Source organism: Cyanistes caeruleus, chromosome 8, assembly GCF_971803275.1.
Source record: "Cyanistes caeruleus chromosome 8, bCyaCae1.hap1.1, whole genome shotgun sequence".
NCBI lineage: Eukaryota > Metazoa > Chordata > Aves > Passeriformes > Paridae > Cyanistes > Cyanistes caeruleus.
Genome location: NC_141708.1, coordinates 13,372,789 through 13,396,347, shown reverse-complemented (window position 1 = coordinate 13,396,347; position 23,559 = coordinate 13,372,789). Strand labels below are relative to the sequence as shown.

Below are 23,559 nucleotides of genomic sequence, written 5' to 3'. Positions count from 1 at the left end.
CAAGAGGCTGAGCTGGAAGAAGTTTCTGGTTGAGTCAGTCAGATATTTTTTCAAGTACAAGAACTGGACCACACACATCAAATCACATGGACTGATTTCAAAAGAAGAATGAAAGCTATGCTCTGTAGCATGGTCCTCATTTACTGGCCATGAAAAGATCCTTTTAGTATGACAGACAGAGAGTCTGATATCTATATGGAAGATGCACAAAGTGGGATGGGAGACACTGTGACAGACAGGAAGATGCAAAGCATTGACTGCACTGATAATCTCACCCATCATATGCCCCACTGACTATCCTCTTGTTATCAAAGCGTATGCATCTCACCAACTCTTCATGGCCTTCCAGTACTCGTAAACATGCCCCACACTCGATATCCCACAGCCTGGAAGAGAGTACAAAGGAGCATTAATAATTTTTTAATACCTTAGCATTGCAATGAAACATTTTCTTGTTAATGGAAACTTGGAAATAAAGATTACGAGGAAACAACAAAGAAGAAACAAATTATCACTCCTTTTCCCACAGTTAAATGGATACACACTTTTCCAGGTGTTCCTATGATGTTACAGTAACACTGTAGAGATGAATCACAAACCAGTTGCGCTCTAGTAGCACAGGGTATCTCCCAGTTATCTTCACAGTGAACCTCACTTTATTTTACTGAGGTCCACTGTTCATAAATGTGCTGTGCCTTGGTTTTAAGATATTAAGAGAGGGAGACTTACCAATCCCCTTGGCAGTTTGTTTCAGTTGATATGATCACCTTCACAGGGCATGAGCCCCTTTCTGGTCCCCTATATGCCCATTTCTGATTTGGAGACTACCATCAGACAAATTAAGTTATCAGTATAATGGCAGAGGTACAAGAATTAACAAAACCTTTTTCTTTGTCATTTCTCCCCCTTAAAGTATGTTTAATCTGTAATCCAGGCACTTTATGCATAAAATGTATGCTCTGTGTTTATTATTTTGAAATGCATTTTTTTCTTGCTCTCAAATAACTCCTGTGGTTCTATGTGAACTGTTTCTAATAATACATTATTTTTAAAAAGTTCTGGCACCCAAACCAATATAAAGTAAGAGGCCCAGAAACACATTATTCTCTCAACAGTAACTGTTCCCAGCGTTCTGGCTTTTGTGATGGATTTTCAGCATGGAGAATAAATGAAAATACATAATTTTTACACTTGCACACTACCTTGAAAAATAGTTAAACACTTTAAACAGTTATGAAGCAAGTCTATTTGTTTTCCATACTTTTGCCAGCTCTTTGACATAACTCCCAATTACCATGGATAAAGAAAGATTATTTGCCTACAAGAACTGAAATTCTTCGACATGTAGAGGTGTTCCATCTCTGGCTGAGACATGCTCTGCTCATACAGCAGTCTTGTAATAGCAATATCTGCTCTGACTCCTTGACACACAGCAGAAAGAAAACAGTCAAAAATGGTCTCAAATGCTCATTCAATAGGTGCTCTGACTGGCATGAGCTTCACAGTAGTGAGAAATACGGGAGATTTGTGGAATTTCTCTGGGTGACACATCTTGAAGCAGCACAGCTGCTGAGAGGTCAAGTCACTTTTGCTTGAGAGACAAAGAAAGAGATAAACCATCCCCACATATTTGATTCCTGAGGTTCCCCAGGGAATAATCCAGATTCAGTTGATGTGTGCCCAAGGCTGGTGGATAATGATTGCAGCTGTCTTGCCACAAGTTGCTCTCACTTTGGACAACAGAGGAATGAACAGAACGTTTTTGTCACTGTAGAACTGAGAAAGGGTATGTCTATGCACATGTTTGAAGCCAACAAGGAGCACAAAGCAATTCTTCAATCTGTGAAGTGGATCTTTCAGGAATCTGTGAAGGGCCCAACAGTTTTCACTTGAGTACAGCACACAAGTCAAGGTCAGAACAAGCAACTCCATGGCAAAGGTCAGCCAAAGGCACTCTGCCTGGTCAGAGAGCATTATGTCTCTCAAGGACTGTAAATACGACGGACAATGCCAAGAGATTAACTGGTGCAGAAAGGTTTGAAGAGCAATCTTGTGCCAGGAACTATTTTGCCATGTGTTTCCATTCCTTGCCATTGATCCTGAACCTGCCAGCAGCTCTGTGAGGCTGCATGACACTAACTCAGGCCTGTATTTTCAGGTCCCAGTCTGAGGTTTTACCTGAATCTGAACAGGATTACAAGAGGCAATCATGTTCCTTGCCACATGGCAAATGGGCTCTCATGTACAAAGGGGATAATTGCTAGTAAGAGTAGGATCTCCTACTAGATTTGGTGCCAAGGGTCCTTTTCAGATTTGGTAAGTCTCTCTAAGTTCTACTTCTTTAAATATTCAAAGGAACAAACAGTAAAATAATTAAACTTAAGGCTTGAGAACTAACTAAAAAAAAGTCACTACAACATGTGTGCAGTCAAACACACTACCACTGATCCTTCCTGTAACTTTGGGAGACCTTCCAGAAGTAGAGGGAGGTCTGCAATTATCTCAGCCTTTAATTCAGTTGAAAACAGATTGGGGAGATGTACAGAAGGCAGGTGAATTTGAATCCCCACCTCTTAGAGAGAATGCTGTTGTCTACACAGATTAGTATTTGATCCTTATGTGTGTACACACTAGAAATAAACACATGAAGACCAGCTACTCATTAAAGACTTAACCCAAGATGATCTAGTCTAACTTTATTTTCTTGCCCTAAATTCCCTGGTTCCTTTTTTTCTATACCATGTTTGTCTGTTGCAATTAAGAACTCTGGCCCTAGAAGCTAAGATACTGAAGTGATTGGATTAAATTTGATGGACTAGTTTCTGCTAGATGGAAATTGGCACAGTGATAGTGATGCCTATGTAGTTCTGTCCTCTTACAAAGGTGAAATTTCCCGCCTAAATCAAAACGTAAATAATTTTTCTATGTGGAGTCTCCCTACAGAAGTCTCAGCTACTTCACATGTCCTTAATGTTTGCAGTTGCAGAACTAGAAATCACAAAGTCATCTGGAAAGAAGTTTCCCTGCAATTGAGGAATAATGGACTTTTAAGTTCTGTATCAGCCTCTACTGAAACCCAGCACACAACATCTGGTAGCAGATTAAAACCAGACCTACAAAGCAACAAGCCATCCACAAAGATGACTTAGGAACCTTTATCTTCATCATTCATCCACTGACTTGTGCCCTCTGCTAATGGCTGGGAGAAAACTGTCTTTTAGCACTGGGTAAGTTTTTCACCTTGCTCACACTGCTGCTAAACTTGACTTCCATTAAGATTCACTGTTGACATTCATGAAATTCTAGTATAATTTATCTGTCAAGTAGGGATTTTGTCCAATGCAAACATAAAAGTAACTGTATTCCTGTTTAGCATTATCACTATCTTGACATTTATTTTTATTAGCACTGCATATTTTAGATCCCTCCCTAACTGCTGTAGTATTTAACTATTTCTTGCTCTACTTCTGAGACCAAGTTTCATAGTACAACAACTGCAGAGGCTTATTTTTTCTATTTGAAATGCAGAAGTTCTCACTTAGTGGTGCTGCTCTTACACAATACCTGTAATACCTCTTCCCTTGATTAAGAGATGGAAGTTTTAGCTTTCCTGGTCATGCTCTCAGACAGCCCTGCACTAAAATCTGGAACAGTGACCTGGTGATGTCAACCAAAGGACCACTGTTTTCCACAGAATGCAGAGCAGGGAGAGGCAGCACGTTGCAAACCGAGTCCACAGACAAACAATAGCATGGATCACTCTCACTGAGGAAAAATCATTACTGACATGAAGGGTTCCTTCTTACACTGTCCAGCTTTCAAGTTTTTATCAAAAGGCAGACAATTATTTTAAAAAATGACAAAGGGAAAAGGGAGGTTGTTGTTACTCCCATTTCCATGACAGGGCCATTTTTCTTTATCACATAAACACATATTCAAGCTTGTTCTGTACATCCTGGAATTAGTGGGACATCCCTCTGCCAGCAGCTGCAGGATGTAGGGAGGAATTCTGACTTGTGATACCAGAAAGAGTTAAATCTCAGACTGCAGCCAGGGCAGCTGGAGAAGTGCAAAAGGCAGCAAACTGAACTTCATGCTCTAAACCAGCTGTTCCAAACTTAACCAGGTGCCAAGTACCACAAGAAGAGTTTGGCGAGAGCCCAGGAGGATTTCTGCAGAGGATTAAATGCCTCTTACTGCAAATCTGACCCCTTTAACTAGACACATAGTCCAATTAAAATATCACAAGAGGACATTGTAGAAAGTGGTACTTGCCAGCTCTTTCATACACCAGAACTGTCAGAGCACTGCAACTTGTTGATTAGTATGGGACTCTTGAGATGTAGAGGATGAAAGACAACACAGTAAAACAGGCTTCTAATATCTCTTTCCAGTAGTTGCCAATGTTCTATACCAGAGAAAGCATATTTCAAAGTTGACAAGGGTACAGAGCACTCCCATTGCCTAGCCTCTGCATGTCCCAGCGCACCAGAGACAGCGTGCTCGCACAGAACCCTGCAATGGGGAGTTGGTCTCTCACCTGATGGTATTATCTGAAGAGCCGCTCACTACTAGCCTGTCTCTGTACTGCAGACATGCAATGCCTCGTTTGTGGCCATTTAAGGTGCGCACAAATTCGCAGGTACTAGTGTTCCATACCTGTGACAGGAAGCGGGGAGGGAACCACACAGAGACAAAATTATTACGAAGAGACTAACAAAAGATGGTGTCTGTATGATATATAGATGAATCCAGAATGCTCATAATGAAGATGCTATCATTAAGACTGGGAAAATCGCCCCTCTGATAACCTGTGATTATAGTCTGCAACCAATAGCAGGTTGGGTCACTGTACACAGAAGATTTTTGCCACACAGTATCAAATTAGCTTCCAGGTTTAGCATTCTTGAGCTATGATTTAATTTACACATGATATAGATTTTCCTGAGGTTTAATGCTGCAGACTGGGATCACAGCAGTAACACCGAAGTGTCTCCTATCCACTCACCTTCACTTTTGTACCCATGCTGCCCTCTAACAACTGTTTAAATGACTGAAGAGGTTATGGAAGTGGTCAAGTCGAAAAAGAACACAGAAAAAAATGTTCTTTTTCAACTGCATCTGTATCTGGAACTTATTTGCCACAAGCTCTGTAAATGAGTTGTACCAGCTTAACAGGGACAAGTGCAAATGAGCAGGAGGAACACTGCTTCTAAAGGAAGATCCTGCCAGGGGCCATCTTCCCTGTCTGGTCAATGTCCTTTGTTAATAAATACCCCAGTGCTGTAAACAAAAAGCCTCTGAAACACCTCACCTTTATAGTTCTGTCACCTGATGCCGATACAATGTACTTGTCATCAAAGTCCACTACGTTGACGGCAGCTCGGTGCCCCACGAGCACCCTCCTCAGGGTGATGTCTGTTGGGGAGGCCATGTCCCACACGGCGATGGAGCGGTCCTTGGAACACGTCACCATCATGCCGTTGTTGAAGCGGAGGTGCAGCACGGCTTCGCAGTGGTGGATCAGTGTATTCAGCATCTCACCTGCATTCACATCCCACACTCTGCAAGGTTCACATTTCAAACCAGAGAGAAGAGAGTTAAAAACCTGCACAGTGAATTTTCTGCAGAGCAAGAGAGGGACAGGGAGGGGTAATTGACTCTCTAGCGTTATTAGAGAAGCAAACACCACAAGTTATATCCACATCTATTAAATAGTTCATTAAAAATTGTATTAGATAAACCTGTTGATTATGTGTACATTGAGACAGTCCAGCAGCCAAAACCCTGCAATGCAGTTAACACCATAAAAATAATGCACCCAGGAAAAAAAGCGTTCTTTAATTAAAGGAATTTAATGCTGAGGAAAGGTAGAAGACTGATGACCTTAAAGACTGGTGTTTCCTGGTTGTGCCAGCCTATTACACACTTCATTTCCAGTCAATGTGGAGAAGTAAGTTCCCTGACAAGCTTCATTTTTGACCTCTCTCACAGGACTATCAGCTCAAGTGGTAATTTATACAGAACCAGGAAGACAAGACAATTCTTTTCAAACAAATACAAAATTACTTAATTGCCACAAGTTGCACCATGATTTGCATTTACCCTGCGGTGCATCTGGTACACAGCTACATTCCAGGAATGTGCTGAATACCCAAATTAAGACATAGCATTTATGTCAATTTAATGTTATTGGAACCAACTGTTTCAACTGAAAGATAATTTAAGATACAAGTTAGATGAAAGCTTCATATAGAACTTCTAGAACTTGAAATGAAGACTTTAAGCCTTAAAAATATTTATTTTGGGCTATTCTGTTGGCAGAAACTTCTTCTGCCCTCCATAAAGAGATTTCTTTTGGCACTATCACACTTATATTCCAGATACACTATATGAAGCAGAAAATGGCTGTATCATCAGGCACATCAGACCCTGAAGAAGTTAAAACTTCCTGCTGTCAGTAAGGCAAGCAGTAAGAAAGATCTGGGAAAGACTTCTAATGTCTTATTTTCTAACTTATGGAAATTAAGTGCATCAACTTATAAACTCTAAATGAGAAAGAAAACCACATTCCAATTAGAAAATGCAAAGGAGAAAAAACTAAAGACCTGAGCCATTAACATATGAACAGTTTGCAGACAGGGCTGCCAAAGTGAACAGGAGCTGGAGACCCACTGACTTCTTTGGACAAATGCATCCCTGAGATCTCAGAAGCATTAAGAGCCCATCTGTACTGTCTATTGGATGAAGCCTCTCTTCCTGAGGAGACCCAAGGATAAAAGTGATGCATCCTATGTGCCTCTGGGGTCTGCACAAACATTTATAGATACAGTGGGAGACAAAGTATTCCTGGGCAAGTAGCCAGTCTGCAATTTAGCCTGCCTGGCCTGGTATGCAAAATGACAGTGTTTGTTACAGAAATCAGCCTCTCCTTTTGTGATCTGTTTAGCCCAGTGCAGCTCCCACATCACCTCCAGGCTGGTGGCGTTGCTGAAATTCTGGATTGCTATGAATGACAGGACCCCAAAACCTAGCAGAACTGCAAGACTGCATGCATCACATATCAGGAATTTAATTTAATAGTTATTAGCTTAACAGTAGTAGTCTACACAAGCACAGAGGAGCTTGCAGCCATAGGAAAGCATACTAATAGCTCCAGAAAAAGCCACCAACGCAGCTCATTGCTGTCTAACTCCACTGCATGAGCATTGCTTGTACTCTGACAAGGAGGGAATATATAACAACATGGAGAAGTCAAACCTGCCCCTTCACATCCAAGTTCATATTGCAATTCATTAACTCATATGTGCCTCTATTTACACTACAGGTCTTACACTCTCTGGTATCCTCTAATATAACTAATGCACTTCACAAATTCACAACATGCACCACAAGTGCTACCTTGAGGTAGCCTTTTACTGGAGACTTGAAGGATAGCAAGGTTAGAAATATTGAATGAAAAGAAACATCATGCTGAAATTTAATTTAGAGTCATAGGATATCTAGTCATACATATTTTGTTAAAATTAAATGACAGTGGATGACTAAACCTTCAAACTTACTTTGAAAATTTCAACTCTTAAAAAGTTATTCTCAAAAATAATTTATAACATTCTCAGGGAGTGTCAAAACATGCAAAACCTTGATGAAATTCTAGATGGCCTTCCTAAGTCATCTTGACCTTGACTGGCCTTGGCTTAGATTCTCATTTCTCCTTGACAGCGATTTGCATGGACATCTGATAAACAAGGACAGCAGAATGCTGAACAAATTTGCTGAACTACTTCATGGAACTGCTTGAACAGCTCATGTTTAAGAAGAGATCATTTCAGCAACTTGCAAAGCTGAAATCTTAGGAGGCAAACAGAAAGGTCCAAATCATGAGCACACACCTGACTGTTGAGTCTGAAGATCCAGTAATGATCACCCGTTCATCATACTGGAGGCACAGGACAGAACCCGTGTGTCCCGTGAGAATTCGCTTGCATTCCAATGTATTCTTATCCCAGATCTAAGAAGCAAACATTCAAAACCAGACAGTTCAGTAAGGTTTTCATCTTTCAGCACATACCAGTTTGACTAGACTGATTTTCACTACAGCCCATCTTCCATAGTGCACTTAGAACATCTCTAGTGGCATCTGCAAAGTCTTCTACAAGCTCTTTGGTGCAATACATTGACATCTTTGATATTACCAGCTTTACTACGAATATTGGTTTTACCCTTCTTATTAGGGTACAGGGCCCAATAACTACATAGCCTGTAATTACTGCTGGACAGAAACTCTGCTGGTGAAGCCTGTCTGCAAACAGGGTCTCTCTAGCCAGATAAAAGAGGCATAGCTGCTGTGCAGGTGGGAGATGGGGGAAGGGGAAGGAGAAGGCTAGGTTACTAACAAGAGACTGGGTATGTGTCACTAAAATTAGGACACTATTATTTATGACATAGGCACTCCAAGTCATTAGTATGCCATGATGGAGCATTCTCACCTTAATAGTATTGTCTCTTAGGCCGCTTACTATCTTCTGATCATCATACTGTAAACAATAAACCCCTTTGCTTGTCTCACTTCGGCAGTGGATCCTCTGTAAACTGTGCCTTCCACACCGCCAGTTCGACTCTATTGTCTTGAGAAGAGACAGGAGACAAATGAGATGCAGGGAAAAAAAAGCATGGAATTATCTCCCCTTTTTTTTTTTTTGTTTGGTTGAGAAGGCAGCAGACACTTTTCTTTATGCTTTTTCCTGTAATCAGACCCATATAATGACATAATTGCTTTATAGAATACATGTAATAAAACCAATCAAACAGACAAATGCTTGGAAAACATATCATACCTAAACTGGTCTGTGTTGTTGGGAATGGTGAGGAAGATGTAACCTAAACGCCTTTTGTATCTCCAACCTTTAGTCCCCTGTGATGACCCAACAGCTAATTAACTGAAGATAGTCTCAGTTGAACTCTAAGTGCTTTTACAAACTTGTCCCAACAGTGCCTGAGCACTACTTCTACCATTAGGAAACAACCAGAACATGCAATTTTGCTCACACTAAATGCTAGGCAAACACGCTCAGCTGCTTCCTGTTTCCCTGAACCTTAGAACTGAAGACTTTTGAAATGCACTCTCTCCCTGCCTCAGTTCTTGATATCCTGTAACAGCCTATTAGGTCTCATTGCAGGAGGAGCAAAGTACTGTGGAACAGAAAAACCAAGATGTTACGGTGCTGCTGTGATACCTGATGTGCAAAGTGCAGAGACTCCACCTGCAAACAGCTCACTGAACAACCCAAGTCATCCTCTGTCTAAAGGAGTAGCAGAACCTTTTATAACTATCCCAGATCTACAAACTCCAGACAAACAAAAGACATGTCAGATTTAATAAAATATTACACTGCAGTGGAATATCCCCAGAATTTCAGCATCATGAATAAATCAGGAACATTTGAAGAAAACAAAACTGAAAAACCAACAGTGAAACACCACCACATCTGGCAGCTCTCTCTTACCTCTATGTCTTGTATAATTTTGGGGTAAAGTGCTCTGTAGAAGGAGTTGGGTGGCGCAGTTCCATCAGGAGGTTTATTTTTAAATAGATATTGCCCCCTGGAAGACAAAGAACATTTCCATTGAACACAAATCACGTTTCAGCATTTTGGAGAAAGGTCTTCCTGGCATTTTACAAATGGGTAACCACTGCTGACAGATTCATAGTCAAACTTAATTTACTAAGATGGGATGGTTCCTTGTTTGTTTTCCCTGCAACATGTCAGTGTCATATTTTAACACTGAAATACCCAAGAAAAATCTGTGTCTAGTAACTCAGGGAAGGGAAATAAATTCTCTGTTATGGACATGGGTCCATTCAGCTCAGTAAGGGGTGACAATGGTTCATGCCTGCAATACTCACACACATTATCAGAGGTCACCTTTAAAATACAGCTTGCAAAGAAAACAAAACAAGCCAAGGAACCCTCAAATCAACTACACATTCAAGGCTAGCTTTTATCTGCATTAGCAGGAACAGTGTCAATTTGGCTACATGGACATTTTACTGCTACTACTCTGTTTTGGTACGCAAACACCTCATTTGTGGTGCTTCCCTCATCTCAACACTGATTTGGAATACTCATATCCCAAGCTAGATTTTTGTTACCAAAAAATCTGTGAACAGCAATCACTGCCTGCTGTGTAAAAAACTTTAATTCCTCATCCTGAAGTTAAGAAGCCACCAAACACGGTGTGGAAGCTAGTAAAGCCCACCATGGGCGTACTAACTGCTGCTCTGCCTGGCAACATGCCTCACAAAACGGAGAGAGGCACAAATGCCTCCGAGTGTAATCCTGGCATCAGAGACACAGAGTTTACACTGGGCCAGCTCTCCACTTCTCCCTCCCTTGCTCCATTACAGCATAATTAATTGTTCAATACTTCCTTGTGCATTTCCTTCCTGTCCTTTCCATTCAGTATACCTCAAAACTCATTTCAGAGACTGTACATTAGCTGCCTTGATGCACTTGAACTAGAGATACCACAACAGTGAACCAAAATCTTTGGGTTGTAAGGCAGTACAAACTATAGGACTGGACAAACAAACTGACAAATGCTCAGGAAAAGAACTTCTGATACTTCTTTAAAATATTCTAAGTACAACTCAAGAGAAAGGTGCTTTCATGTTTGGACAGAAGAATTACCTGTTTCTTCAAATACAATGACCAGCAGACATGCATACGGGAACAAACACATGAGGATGGTACACACGGATGCAGACAAACCACTAACTAGACAGATGCCTATTAAATGTGATCCAGCCAGGAAGTGCATTCATGAAAATTAATATCACTGGCCAAGGAAGACGAAAACGTCTTTGGAGATGCACAGAATACCTCAGAGACATCCTGGAAGACTTGGAGCAGGTATAGAAAAACCTTTGTACAAGCCTATGTGCCTAAAAATCTTTATATTCTTTCTAACTTTACTAGCTAAGATAAAACAAAGTCTAGTTGCTACCTGTAAGTTGTGTCCTGCTGCATGTAGAGTCAGTTGTTTACTGACTGTCAGCTGAAAGATTGCTTGGAATTTCCATGGCATCCCAGTAGTTGTTGTGCTGTGGCTCTGGGATAAAAGGAACTATTGTTTGAAGGTTTTGATGGCCAGCCAATTCAATCAGATGGACACAAGCGTGCCCAGATTTTGGGCTTCTGTTTTATATTTCTCTAAATCTGTGTAACCCTTACTGCTCTCCGACAATCTGCCAGTGAAGGCTGCCATGCTGCAGAATGGGGAGGGGTTCTGTTGTAAAGCACAAGCTGCAAATGCTGAAATCAGGCAGCTTGTGCAAATTGAGGAGCTGTAAACAAATAACATCAGTCATCCATCATTCTGAACTGTCCAGTTAGTCACCTCCTTGTGCCATGCACAGAACTAGCACTGATTACAAGCTATAACATTCTATATGGCAGAAATGCAATTGCACCGGGTATTTCTTGTCTTCATCTCTTATCCACAGAGCTCTATCTGTTGATCAAAGAGATAACCAGAGGGCATAACTTGCTTGTGTCTAAGCAACCTCCAGCACATAGCACAAACCTGAAGAGGTGCAGTAACAGGGTGACTGTCCTTGAGATGAGAAGCAAAATTTTGCACCTGTCTTTTAGAAATGTCATGTGTCTGTATGACTAGTATTTGGAGCAAATGTTATTTCTGAAGTGTGGAGGGAGCAAACCCCAGTGATGCCTCAGCAGAAGATACTCAGCTGATTACACCATACTCCAAGAATGGAGTAGAGTAATTGGGAAGGGTCTAAACAGAGAAAACTGAAAATAGAGTACAAGACAACACATCATTATGGTTGGCTAGTGCAGCCAAAACATAGGAAACATGGTCATCTTCCAACACGGATAGGATTACTTCAGAAAGGAGAATGAGAAAGTGTCCTGTTTATCTGTGCAGGTTAAGTGTAACAAGTCAAAATGTAGCCTAGATATCAGGAAAACCTCTCGAACACTGAAGTTAGAAAGAGTTAAAAAGTGAAACTGTGGAATCCCTTTTTTAGACATTGCCTGGGAACTCTCCATCAGTAGAGGATTTTAAGAACAAGACCAAGATTTGGGATGAATTTAGAAAAACCTGTCCCTGCCTGTGGGAAACATAAAGGACTAAATGACCTCTCAAGCTCCTCTTAGGACATACCATGACCTCAACAGTAGGGAGGAAAAATGTCAGAGAATAAGGCACTAAAAGAAATGCCAAAGTTACCACTGCCACGCTTGTGTTTATTTTATGCTCTTTAGAAACACTGCACTATTAGAGGCAGATCAAAGTAGTATTTATTTTTAAAGAATGTCTCATAATCCTGATTTACTTGCCTTTACTTCCTGAGACAAACAGTATAACAAAATTAACCATAAACCAGGGGTCTTTGTTTGCAACTCTGTATCTTTTTCTTTTTAATAGCAACCAAAATGCCTGAGCTGTCACTTTTATCTTGTTTATGAAATATTCATACCCAGTTTCCCTTCTGCCAACATCCTAGGGACACCCTTGGAAAAGAAAATTATGTATTAAAGGGTGCACCCCTGAGAGAGAAAGTTCTAATGAAATGTTAGCAGAGCAGCTTCAAACTTGAGTGAGACCTACATTGCAGTAAGGCTATTCCAGATGATTATTAACTAATCTATCTGCATTTCTAAAGTCCCCTATTCTCTGTGGTACCTACCCTCAGCTTCCAGTTTGAAAATTAAACAGATATCTAATAGTGAAAATCTGCTGAGGAAAACAAACAGACCTATCAGGAAAGAACTAATTCATAGCACATGCTCCCCCACTGCCACTCCTGAAAAAGCTCTTCTGCTCTAAACTGCTGACCGGTTTAGGGTTCTCACGAGGCATACACTGCTTCTTAATTTGAACTGAATGACAGCTGGGCGTAAAAATCTCAGTCCATATATCTCACTTGTCACAGTGGGGTAAGAGCATGGCCAGATGAGGAAGTTGAGGAAAAAATCCCCCACACTGCCACATAGCCAAATGATGCCCTAACTACCCAAACCCTGATTTTTGGTGTAAGCAACTGTCAGGTTTGGAACCAACATGATGTTTCAGTGCTGAATAACCCTCTCCAAATATGGCTTGAAACACATAACCCCTATTGTCCTGAATGGGGGCAAAAGAGGTGAAGATTCAGTTTCCTTACCATCCTCTCCTCTCTGACAAACCCTTCCACAGGGAATCTGTTCTGACCATTCTCTCAATGAGCTTCTTCCATAGCATCCCGTCAGATGTCACCCGGTACCACTCCTTGCACACCAGCTCAGCAGCACACAAAGATTTGGCATCCAGGTATGACAGAATGTTCTCAGCAATGTGATCCAATCCCCGAGCTGGGGGAGAACAACAACAACAGAAAAAACATTATTTGCTGGACAGACACAGAGTTTAAAACAACTCCCCCTGCTAGTACAATGATACACTCTCCTTCCATCTCCTCTTCCGCATGCAGAGCTGGACCAAATGCACAGAAGAGCATTTGAGGCTAAGTTCAGGAGTGAGCAGTCTTCTCCAACTTCCTTTGGATATAGCACAACAAGTCATTAAAAATAATAAAGAATCCAAGAAGTCATTCCAATCTATTTCGATGGGTTTTAGCACTAGGGGGATATTCTATGGATGGCATTTCCAACTCAGCAATGCAGCCCCCAAAATCTCTCTATATTAGGACCATTTCTCATCTCACTGCTACAGCTGTTCTCATGTTGAAATGGCTCAAAAGCTGTTTTTGCTAAAGCAGTAGCTTTTAAATGTAATGAAGAAAAAAATATATATTCCCAATGTGTGCCCTGAAGGGTAGTGGTACCTTTAGACAGGGGGGAGGGAAGGATATGCAGATGCACAGGGACGTCAAGAGGGAAGGAGAGGCTGTGGAGGAGAAAGTGAAGCAGGTTTGCTAGTTTCATTTATTTTAGTGGGTGAAGGAAAAATAGGCACCAAAATAATAAAATTTGCAAATATTTCCCAATGTGAATACCAGGACTGACTTTACTTCAACATGACTGGAGTGAAATGTAAAGCAACTGCCTGGTTAGCACCAAGCAGCTCAATGTAAGGTCTACATAGGGAAGGTTATGCTATGTTTCTTAACTGGATGGATGAAGTCAATAAAAATGTGTCCATACCGACTCAAATTTAATCACAATCAAGACTTCAGGAAAACAAGATGCCTTAAAATGTGAAGTTGTGCAAATACAGCTTCTCTTGAAGGCTGTTTACTTCACAAATGAGACACACCACCAAGAGATTATCTTAGTTCACAGGTTAAATTTCATAAGCTTTGTGAAAGTTTAGACCACATCATCCCTCAGGCATAATGTTCAGTCCAGCCAAAAATGAAGCATGGCAGATTGGTATCACATGAATCTTCCCTCTTGTTCGCATTTGGAACAAAGTTAAATACTTGTTTTCTTGCTTTTAAAACAGTCTCAAAGACCAGGATCTGCTTGTGAGAGGGAAAGAAAAGGCAGTAAATACATTTTTACAGTCACAAGTCTGGACTTTTGAAAACCGAAACTAGGCACAACCAGCTGATTTTGATCAGAGTTCATGATACACAAATGGCCCAACCTTTATTTCCTTAACGAAAAGATCTCAAAAGTATCTCCCACTGCATTAAAATGAGACAATTCAGCATGCCTCCTCCTGCTGCTTTCAAATATACTAAACTTAGAATACATTTTGGGTGAGACATTCTGCTCAGCATTTTATGCTTCAATCTTTATGTAGAAAAAGCATGTGAATGATACCAGGTACAACCAGAGAGTAGAGAAAGAAGTCTGACATTTCTTATCTTTAGAGATACAAAATTAGAGGTCAACTGCAAAATAAAAGCATCATCAGCCTTTATTATGTATTTAATCTGAAGAGACATGTACAACCACTATTAAAAAAAAAAAGTGTAAATTTAGATTGACCCTTCAGCAAATTGCAGAAAGAGGGAGACAATGGTTAAGTGAATGTGAACTGGAATTTTCAGGAATTCCACAACTGGCAGGGTAGACATGGACATCCTGTTGCCCTGTTCCTGAAGCTTTGTGTGGAAATGGCAGATTTCCCAGACTGTGTTGCTTCCAACAGGCTTACAGACATTTATACACCCACCAGGACACTTAAAAATGCCTGCCTCCATAGCATCCTTACAGGTGGCTTTAAGTCAGCAGTGTCACAGAATTAATTAATTTTATCTATGGAGAACAACTGGTGGCTTTAGGAAGCAGGGCTACACTGCAACATCTGGGCATAGCAAACCTCATCCACGTGCCCTTTCTATTTCATCAGCAGTTGCACTTTAGATCTTGGCTGCAATGAGGTGCTGTAACTACTGCCACATCCTTAAGTCATCCTTTGCCATTGATACTAGACCCTGTGCAGCGAAAGAATACTAATGTTTTGGCCTCTCTTCCTCACAGTTATGATAAGTGGATGGGCAGAACTATTTTGGCCTGGTTGCAAACTCAATTTTATTATTTTGTTTCTTAGGAACAGCACAACTCACTGAGGTATGTATCTAACAAAGCACTGCTTCCTTAGAAAGGGAAAACTCTGCTCACAGAAGACTTTGCTAAATGGATGTGAAACACGATTAGCCCTTCAGCCCTCCGAACCAACAAGAATGTCTCAGTTATTTCACACATGAAATCCTTATCAAAATGACTTTCCTCATAAAAAATGTTAAACAGCTTGAAAATGCTAAGCAGAAGCCTTATTTTTCAGAAACTGAACAAACTTTGTAAGTACACAGTTAAGCTGTATTTTACAAACAACCTTAATTCTGTTCAAAGCACTGGGAAAATAATCCCAGCCAACTTTATATTGGTAAAACATGCCCAAGATCTAAAACTACCTTTAATTCTGGTCATTCTTTGGGACCACGCTAGGAGGACAGAGATAAGATGCCTCATGATTTTGAGGTAGCTTTATTGTTTTATTCACTCAAGGGGGAGAGCAGGAGAGAGAATGAAGCAGTAAAAATGAAATCAGAGTACTGAACACTTGAGAATTTCAGAAAGCTAAAAAATACTTACAGATTTTAGGTTTTTTTTTCATTATATGACTTACTTTAGAATTTTAGGCTCATCATTCTTTTCTAGGCTGTTTCTTACCTTCCTCCCTTTCCATTTCCCTCATTAGAACCTGCTTATACTCAGGACATCCTGCACAGACTGCAGAGTCTGTGCCATTGTAATTCCTTGACATTAATTTTCTCCCTTAGAGCTATATTCACTAGGACATTTGCACCTTGCAAATATGCAAATTGATGCACATACATTATTTATGCACACATTTCCCCCAACTATTAAAATACTCACATATTAGCTGCTTGGTTCCTATTTATTCTGCATTCTGATAGAGTAAAATCAGCTGCTTCCTGGGCAACTGTGAATAGACCAGTAACAAATATGGTATGGCTAGGAAATCTGGAATGCTTCTAGAAGTATTTATAGCACCTGCCCAAAATTCTCAGAAAAAGCTCTGTTGGAAGAAACTAACCAAGTGCAGTGAGATGTGTTGATTTCATGGGGTGCTTTCATGGGGTTCCGTGGAGAAAGACCTGGAAAGATTGTGTATGCAACTACATGTATACTTCAAAAGTGAGGAAACCAATGCAGTTTCCAAATAATTCCTATTTTTCTGAAACAGAGCAGCTCCACAAGTTATAATGCTGCTCTAAGTACATGAGATTATTGCCATTGGACTACTAAAAACTAACATAAAGCAGGTACTTAGCATAACTAACATTTTTTTTTAATGCTACAACAGCCATTAGATTACTGGGCACAATAAGCTTAAAATCCAATGAGTCTACCTATTTAACTTCCTAGCAAAACTCCTGCAGTGCCTTTATGCTTTATATAATTCACAGTTAAAGATACTTTTTTCTGTCTTTTAGGGCTAGAATTTATATTTCATGTTGAGAATTCCCTTCTGAAGAACGATCAAACTGCTTGAAGTTCAGCACTTCTCCAAAGGTATTCACAGAGTAAGGTTTTGGCAAGAAACATCTTCTTCAACTGTCTGTTTAGAGACAACACCTGTACCACTCCTCACTCAGGTCCCTCACAAACTAAGGACTTATGGCATGGGAATACTAATCTACTAGCTATCTATCTATTTATCTGTCTACCAAGGTATGATCTAATGGTCTGAAAAAATATGAGCAAAAGAGCCAGGAATTTCTGCTTGGTTCTGAAACTCTATTACTGTATATATCTGATCTCCCACCACTTTAGTTTTCCCATGTATAAGACAGGGCCGATATAAAACTGCATGTTTATACACACTACTTTATGTGTGCATTCAATGAAATCTGCCCAATGCCACATCTGAGAATAACTGGGATAATATTTTCCATGGAAGGCACTAAAAAGGTGTAAAAAACAGAACACTTCCATCTTTTGCTCTTATGCCCTCCATTTTCTATTAGCAATAAACACATAATCAAAGCAATGGCTTCAGGAAGTTATTTCAGTAGGAAAGAGAGACAAATATCTAAATAAGAAAAGGGAAAACCTCAGCTGAGCAACCAGAAAGAGTAGTAGTTTTAATTTAAAAAAATTTCGTTATTCATGCATCGCTGTGGGCATTAAGAGCACAAGTACCTGCCCTGTGGCTTGGGATAACTACCCTTACAACACACAGATTAGCTAACACTTACTCCTAGACAAACCATGACGGTGTTAGATCATGCCTTGACACACAGTAGAATCACAAATTAAAATATTACAACGTTTCATACTGGTATAGAGCTTTTCATTCAAAAGCTACTATCTGTTCTGCAAACTGACTGTATAAGAGACCTCTCCAGCAGGGTAGGGTGAAACAGAATAGTTTTTTGAAAGACAGGGAGCAAGCTCCCTCTGCCTGCAGAAATACCTGGCAGTGCAGTGATGAAGTCCCGCTGTAACATGGGTTTGAGGTATGAGTTTATGTGTCCGTGCTGGTAGTGACACATCTGGGAGATGAGGTGCTCCACAAACTCCACCTGATCAGACTCGGACCACTGTTCAAAGTACTTGACGCAGAGCTCCTTCTCCTTCTCATAGCTTGCAGACAGTTTTCTTTGCTTGGGCACAATCATACTGGAAGTGCCATTGGCAAGTTTTGTCTGTAAACAGGAAGGACAGGAACAACCCAAATAACACATATGAGAAGAAACACAAGCAGTTGTACAATTTCTTACAGGAGGCAGACAATAGAAGGCAAAAAGCACTCTGACACATGAAAGCTGTCTGAAACCACATATCGCGGCCGGTGCCGCCAGCCCGAGCACAGCCTGCAGGACAATGCACTGCCTCGTGCCAGAGCTGCACACAAAGCACTCTGGTCAGATGGGAAACCTTCAGCAGCAGTTTAACATAAACACATATTTTTATTATTTAACACATTATTTAATATATAGACAGTAAAATGCATTTGGATTCCTAATGTACATCTATCATTTACTTCAATGCACCAACAGCAAACTGCATTTGTACTCTGTAGTATGAACTGCTTTGTTTTTTTCTTCTAAAGAATGGATTGCTGCTAAAATTCATAGGGAATGCATGAAATGGATGAAAAAAAATTGAATTATACCTTGAGAGCAAAGCCAGCTAAAATACACCCTGACATTTGGTAAATACTTCTTTCACAGAATAAAATATTTTCAACTTTCTGAGCACTGTTAATATCTTGTCAGAAGGAGTCAGCTCAAAGAAGAGTTTCAGGGACAAAACAGAACACTGACATTTCAATTTACTACTTGATAGTAAGATATAAATTCTGCTTTCTAAATGATTTAACTGGAAGAAAAGTGCACATTTTGCATTGCAAGGGTATCCTTTGTCCAAATAAGATTAACCGTTTGCTGGGAAATTATTTTTTCTTATGCTGGTCAAATAGTTCCTATCTTCTGCTAAAAATGTGATTTTCTCTCTTTTATTGCAACAGTTTAACACCAGACAGCATTATAATAACAGTCAATATTATTACATCATTTTTATTGTCAAAATACACACAGAGGTTCTTCATTAATTATCAAATAATTTACAGATATAAGAACACATAAAACACTGAGGTAGGGATGCCATATTTTTGTTCTATAATGATAATTCCAAGCATCAACCTTGCCAGGGAACCTTATTAAATTTAAGAGAAAAAAAAATGAGTACCTAAATATCTCTGCAAAGATATCTAATGAACTAAAAGAAATACAATGATTAATCAATTTTACAGGAAAAGGGAAAACAAGAAAAAAGCCCCTTTTCAGCAAGTGCAAAAACAGCAAGCTATTTGAAGACCACAAAATTTAGTTATCAATAGTAGATTTGGAATGCAGAAGTTTCTCATTTCTCAGGAGTAAATAACTCCTGAACTTCAATACCTCCCAATCCCAACAGTAATTCTGATTTTGGAACACCAAAATCTTGTAATTTTAAAATCTACATAACTGGTCACCATATAAATTTCATTTTCTTAGAGATAATGCACCTAAATACTCTTTTCAACATTTCTGGAAAGCTGGACCTTCCTTTGGTAGAAAAAGATAGCAAACAGCTGTAATTTTTAATAAGCAGCTTCTTCTATTTCTGGATTATAGTTTGACTTTAACTTCTTTGAGAACACAGAATAAGGTGATCACACCATCAGTGCTCCACTGTGTAGCTGTTTTCAAGTTTACCCCTGTTCCCCCCTGCAAATGTGTGGCTGTGGGTGGCTGTGTCCAGCAAGATCATTCAAGACAAGGACACAAGGACAGCAAGTTACAATTTCATTCAATCCTCACGTGGACAGCACTGACTGCTGTGACTTGCAGTGACTGCAAGCAAGTTACAGAGCCAGTACTGGGCAGCAGGAACAAAAAACTCTCTCTTGGGCCAAGACAAATCACTAAAGAGACTATAGGCATCAAGTCCTGTGTGTGAAAGACTGGACTTCTTCTAGCAAAGTCCAACAGTACTTAAGGTAAATATGATTACCAGAGGAGTGGACTGAACATCTTTGTTAAGGGATTCTGGTAATTTTTTGCCGCACTTAAACTGCCTGCAAAACAGGCATCCCAGCAAAATGCCAGATTAAGACAGTGGGGAGATGTTGCAATCTACAAACTTGATCTCTTTTAATTTCTCATTTTGTTTGCTGTGCACCTTACGAAACATCTTGTCTCTAAAAAACATTTTTTGAAAACCTACACATCTGTCTTCTAATTTGAGAGACTGTGAAGTCTGCCTGATATGCTGAGGCTGAGCAGAGTATACAGCTGATGTTCAAAGGACACAAAGCTGCAGCTCCTTTCACAGGGTGGCACCATATTCTGGCCTTTCCTTGCCTTCTGAACACCCTTCTCCCAGCAGCCTTCAACTCCCCAGTTTCTTCGAAAACATTGGTTTGTGGTATCAAACAGAAGTTGTAACATCTGCAAATAAAAGTCATGGCTTATGTGTGTACAAATAGATGGTTCAGATGGGACAAAACAATTAATTCTGTCTTAACACAGGCTCCTTGGATAGGAATAATGAGTAAATTAAACAATCCATTGACCAGCACTTTTAACAACTCTGGAAGTGAAACTCCAGATTTATAAAGTGGTTCTGCTAAGAAAAGCATGTTGCAGTGTTTATGTCCAAATTAGTGGACATGAGAACACCATATTTTTTAGGTTCATACTTCAGCTGCATTGTTACAATGTCAGCTTGAGACCCAGTTTGCACTCTCACCTGCCCTGGTTTCCCACCAAAAGGAGTGAACATAAGCCCAAGAGGTGTGCTCAGCAGGTCCTATGGTTTGTGCAAGCAGGGGACCAAGAGAACAGGATATGCCATGAACACACCAGTTCTGCCGAACAGAGACAGGTAAACTGACAGGGTTCTCAAATCACTCCAACTATAGTTTAGAACAAAAGTTCCAGAATTTGAATTTAAAGATTCCTGAAAATCCACTGGCAGTTCAGTGAAAAAGACCTATTACAACAAAAAAAGCAGCAACAAAACAACATCATCAAGCGTCTGTATTATTGAATCATCTACAGCCTCCTCTGTCTCTTGACACAATAATCAGGCCTCACCTGAAAAAGAAAAACCTGTTCCACTTGCCATCCACACTGCTAGGGTAAATATCCATCCAAATGCACTGTATACAATCATATTTTTTATAAGCTTCACTTCCAAAAATGGCAAAGAAGAATAAGCACCAGTAGTTCATCATCTGGGAGGAAATTTGGGTATAACAGAAAAAACCACTAACTTGGAGCAGATGAAGCTTCACCAACTCTTTTTCACAAAGCCCTGTAAGTGAGGGCTGAGAGGTGCCCCAGCTGGCTCTGGGCACCATGACTCATCTGCAGGAATGGCAGAGGTGTCCTCTGACAATGCTGAGCCTGAGCTCATAAGCAGTGCCAGGAAACACAGGGGATTGAGTGCCTCAGGTTGGTACGAGCTCAGGGATCTACGTACTATGCTCCACTGCATCCCCTAATTACAAGACCATTTCTCCAAATGGCTACATTTAACACAAAGCACATTTGTATGCCCAGTGAAGTAGAAGAGGACTAATATATGAAAGGACTTTAATCTAAATAATGGCTTGCAACTGTAGGAAGGTGCAATATTTCAACACAGATAAATAAAGACTGGATAAATCTACTGCTTTGCACATAAAACAAACCATCTACAGTAAACTGCAGCTGTAAACCCATATATGACAACCAAAGTTACTTTTGGTTTTCTTCGGTGCAAGGGACCAAGGAGCCTCCTAAAGCACAGAAAAAAACCAAAACCAAGCAACTTCCCTGACTGTAGTACAGCAATAGTGTTTACCCACCAACACAAGTGGTCACAACTTTTACGTTTTTTTTAAAAAAATTACGTTGCTCTAGTCATTGCAGAGGACTTTGTTCAGTCACCTTTCACAGGATAGATGAATTCAGCTTTTGTGTTTCTCAGTGCAAGAAGACATCTCTTCAAGTCACAGAGAAACTGTCTCCTAGAATATCAAGAATGGCTTAAATGATCCCAGCAAAATGTGGGACCTTCTGAATGTTCAAGACATCTTCATGATGAAGCTCTAAAAATACTGAGAGCTTAGACCATCACTGAAAAATTCAGCTTCTCTGTAGATAAAAGGAAAGGTCTTCTCTTTCATGTTCTAGTACCAACAGGTCATTCTGGGCTTTTTCCCTCCTTCCTGGACTCACAGGGACTACAGGCTCTGACACAGACAAATGTCCTTTACTGCTTCTCTGCAATTGCAGCATTTCTCCTCCAATTGCCTGCACTGCCCGTTGTGGTTAAGTCACTGATCTAGACAGAACCACCTTAACAGGAATTTTGGATGGGTCTTAGTGAAGGGGAGGAAAAAAGAGGACATAATGTTTAATTATAAGAAATGATTGAAATAGGCACAGACATACCCCGGGTGCCTCTGCACTGCAGCAAGCTCTAAACTTGTTATCGTTAATGGTTTAAATTTCACTGTGCTAATCATTTCAGGACACAAGCCTTTCTTGATAATCTAATGAATTATTCCAACATCCTTCAGCAAAAAAAATCCTCCATGACAGCACTAATTACAAGACGTTTTCCCAGTGCTTATGTAAAATATGACAGAGCAGCAGCTTAGGGAATTGCAGAAAACTGCTTCTAATTTCCACTGAGAAACTGACAAACACCTCTCTTTCATCTCTCCCAGCTCTCAAGTAAGATTTAACTTTCTCATTTAGTTAATTACCGAGTGAGGATCATCATTTTCCCGGATCGGAGCGGCACAGAGCCTTTATCGTGTTAACTTGTGAACTTGATCGATGGCTGCTGCTAAAACTTAATAACTTCACCCCCTGGCAAATTGTAAGATAAATATAATAGGAGAAACTCTGACAGTAAAAACCTGCCAGAAATGAGCGCTGTGTTTATGTTTCTTTGCAGGCAGCAAAAAAACAACCGACAGCTTATTACTGGGTGCGTGTTACTTATATTTAAAAGACTCCAGGCAGTTAACTTTCTGCGTACTGTTCAAACTTTACTCACAAGATAAAAGACACTGGGGGAAAAAACCCAAGCAATGGAATGACAAAGAAAGGAACCACGGAGGTGTATGTCCAGGGGCCAAGGAAGGCGGGGAAAGACAAGAACTTCACAATGAAAGCAAAGCCATGCTTGCCTCTATATCCTGAATATTCTTCAAGATTGACCACATAAAAAATGCCCACAACTGTGAATCCAAACATGAAACTATTTTCACCAGCAGCAAAAGCTCAGGAATTCTGGATCAAGTTAGAAGCATGTGGGAAAAAGCAGAAGGATTAAAAAGTACACACATGGCCATGGGACGGTTTGGTTGATGCCTGAAAAGGTGCTCTTAGCCAGAGAATCTCAGCCCAGTTGCCTTTCCCAAAGTTACTTGTGTGGCCATGGAATTGCTTGCTACTGCTCATGATGAAGTAGCACTCAATGCCACAACAATGTAACCACAGCAATGTAACAAAAATGGTGAAACCGAGCTGAGGTATTCTAGCCTTCCATGCTAAAGGCAGAGATA

The 23,559-nt window shown here is 40.2% G+C and overlaps 1 protein-coding gene across 13 annotated transcripts in view; it reads right to left on the bottom strand.

The window, feature by feature from the left end:
• Nucleotides 1–23,559, bottom strand: part of BTRC (beta-transducin repeat containing E3 ubiquitin protein ligase) — a 121,281-nt gene that overhangs the window by 10,738 nt on the left and 86,984 nt on the right. For all 13 annotated transcript variants that reach the window (XR_015290321.1, XR_015290322.1, XM_086901440.1 and 10 more), the window contains 8 exons: nucleotides 17,923–18,154; nucleotides 13,193–13,379; nucleotides 9,507–9,603; nucleotides 8,490–8,627; nucleotides 7,893–8,011; nucleotides 5,315–5,564; nucleotides 4,541–4,659; nucleotides 276–386 (listed from right to left, as the gene is read on the bottom strand). Coding sequence is in view for 11 of the 13 variants with exons in the window: in XM_086901440.1 (XP_086757566.1) it covers nucleotides 276–386; nucleotides 4,541–4,659; nucleotides 5,315–5,564; nucleotides 7,893–8,011; nucleotides 8,490–8,627; nucleotides 9,507–9,603; nucleotides 13,193–13,379; nucleotides 17,923–18,154 (1,253 nt within the window). In the remaining 2 variants the exon portion in view is untranslated. The remainder of the gene's footprint in view (nucleotides 1–275; nucleotides 387–4,540; nucleotides 4,660–5,314; nucleotides 5,565–7,892; nucleotides 8,012–8,489; nucleotides 8,628–9,506; nucleotides 9,604–13,192; nucleotides 13,380–17,922; nucleotides 18,155–23,559) is intronic.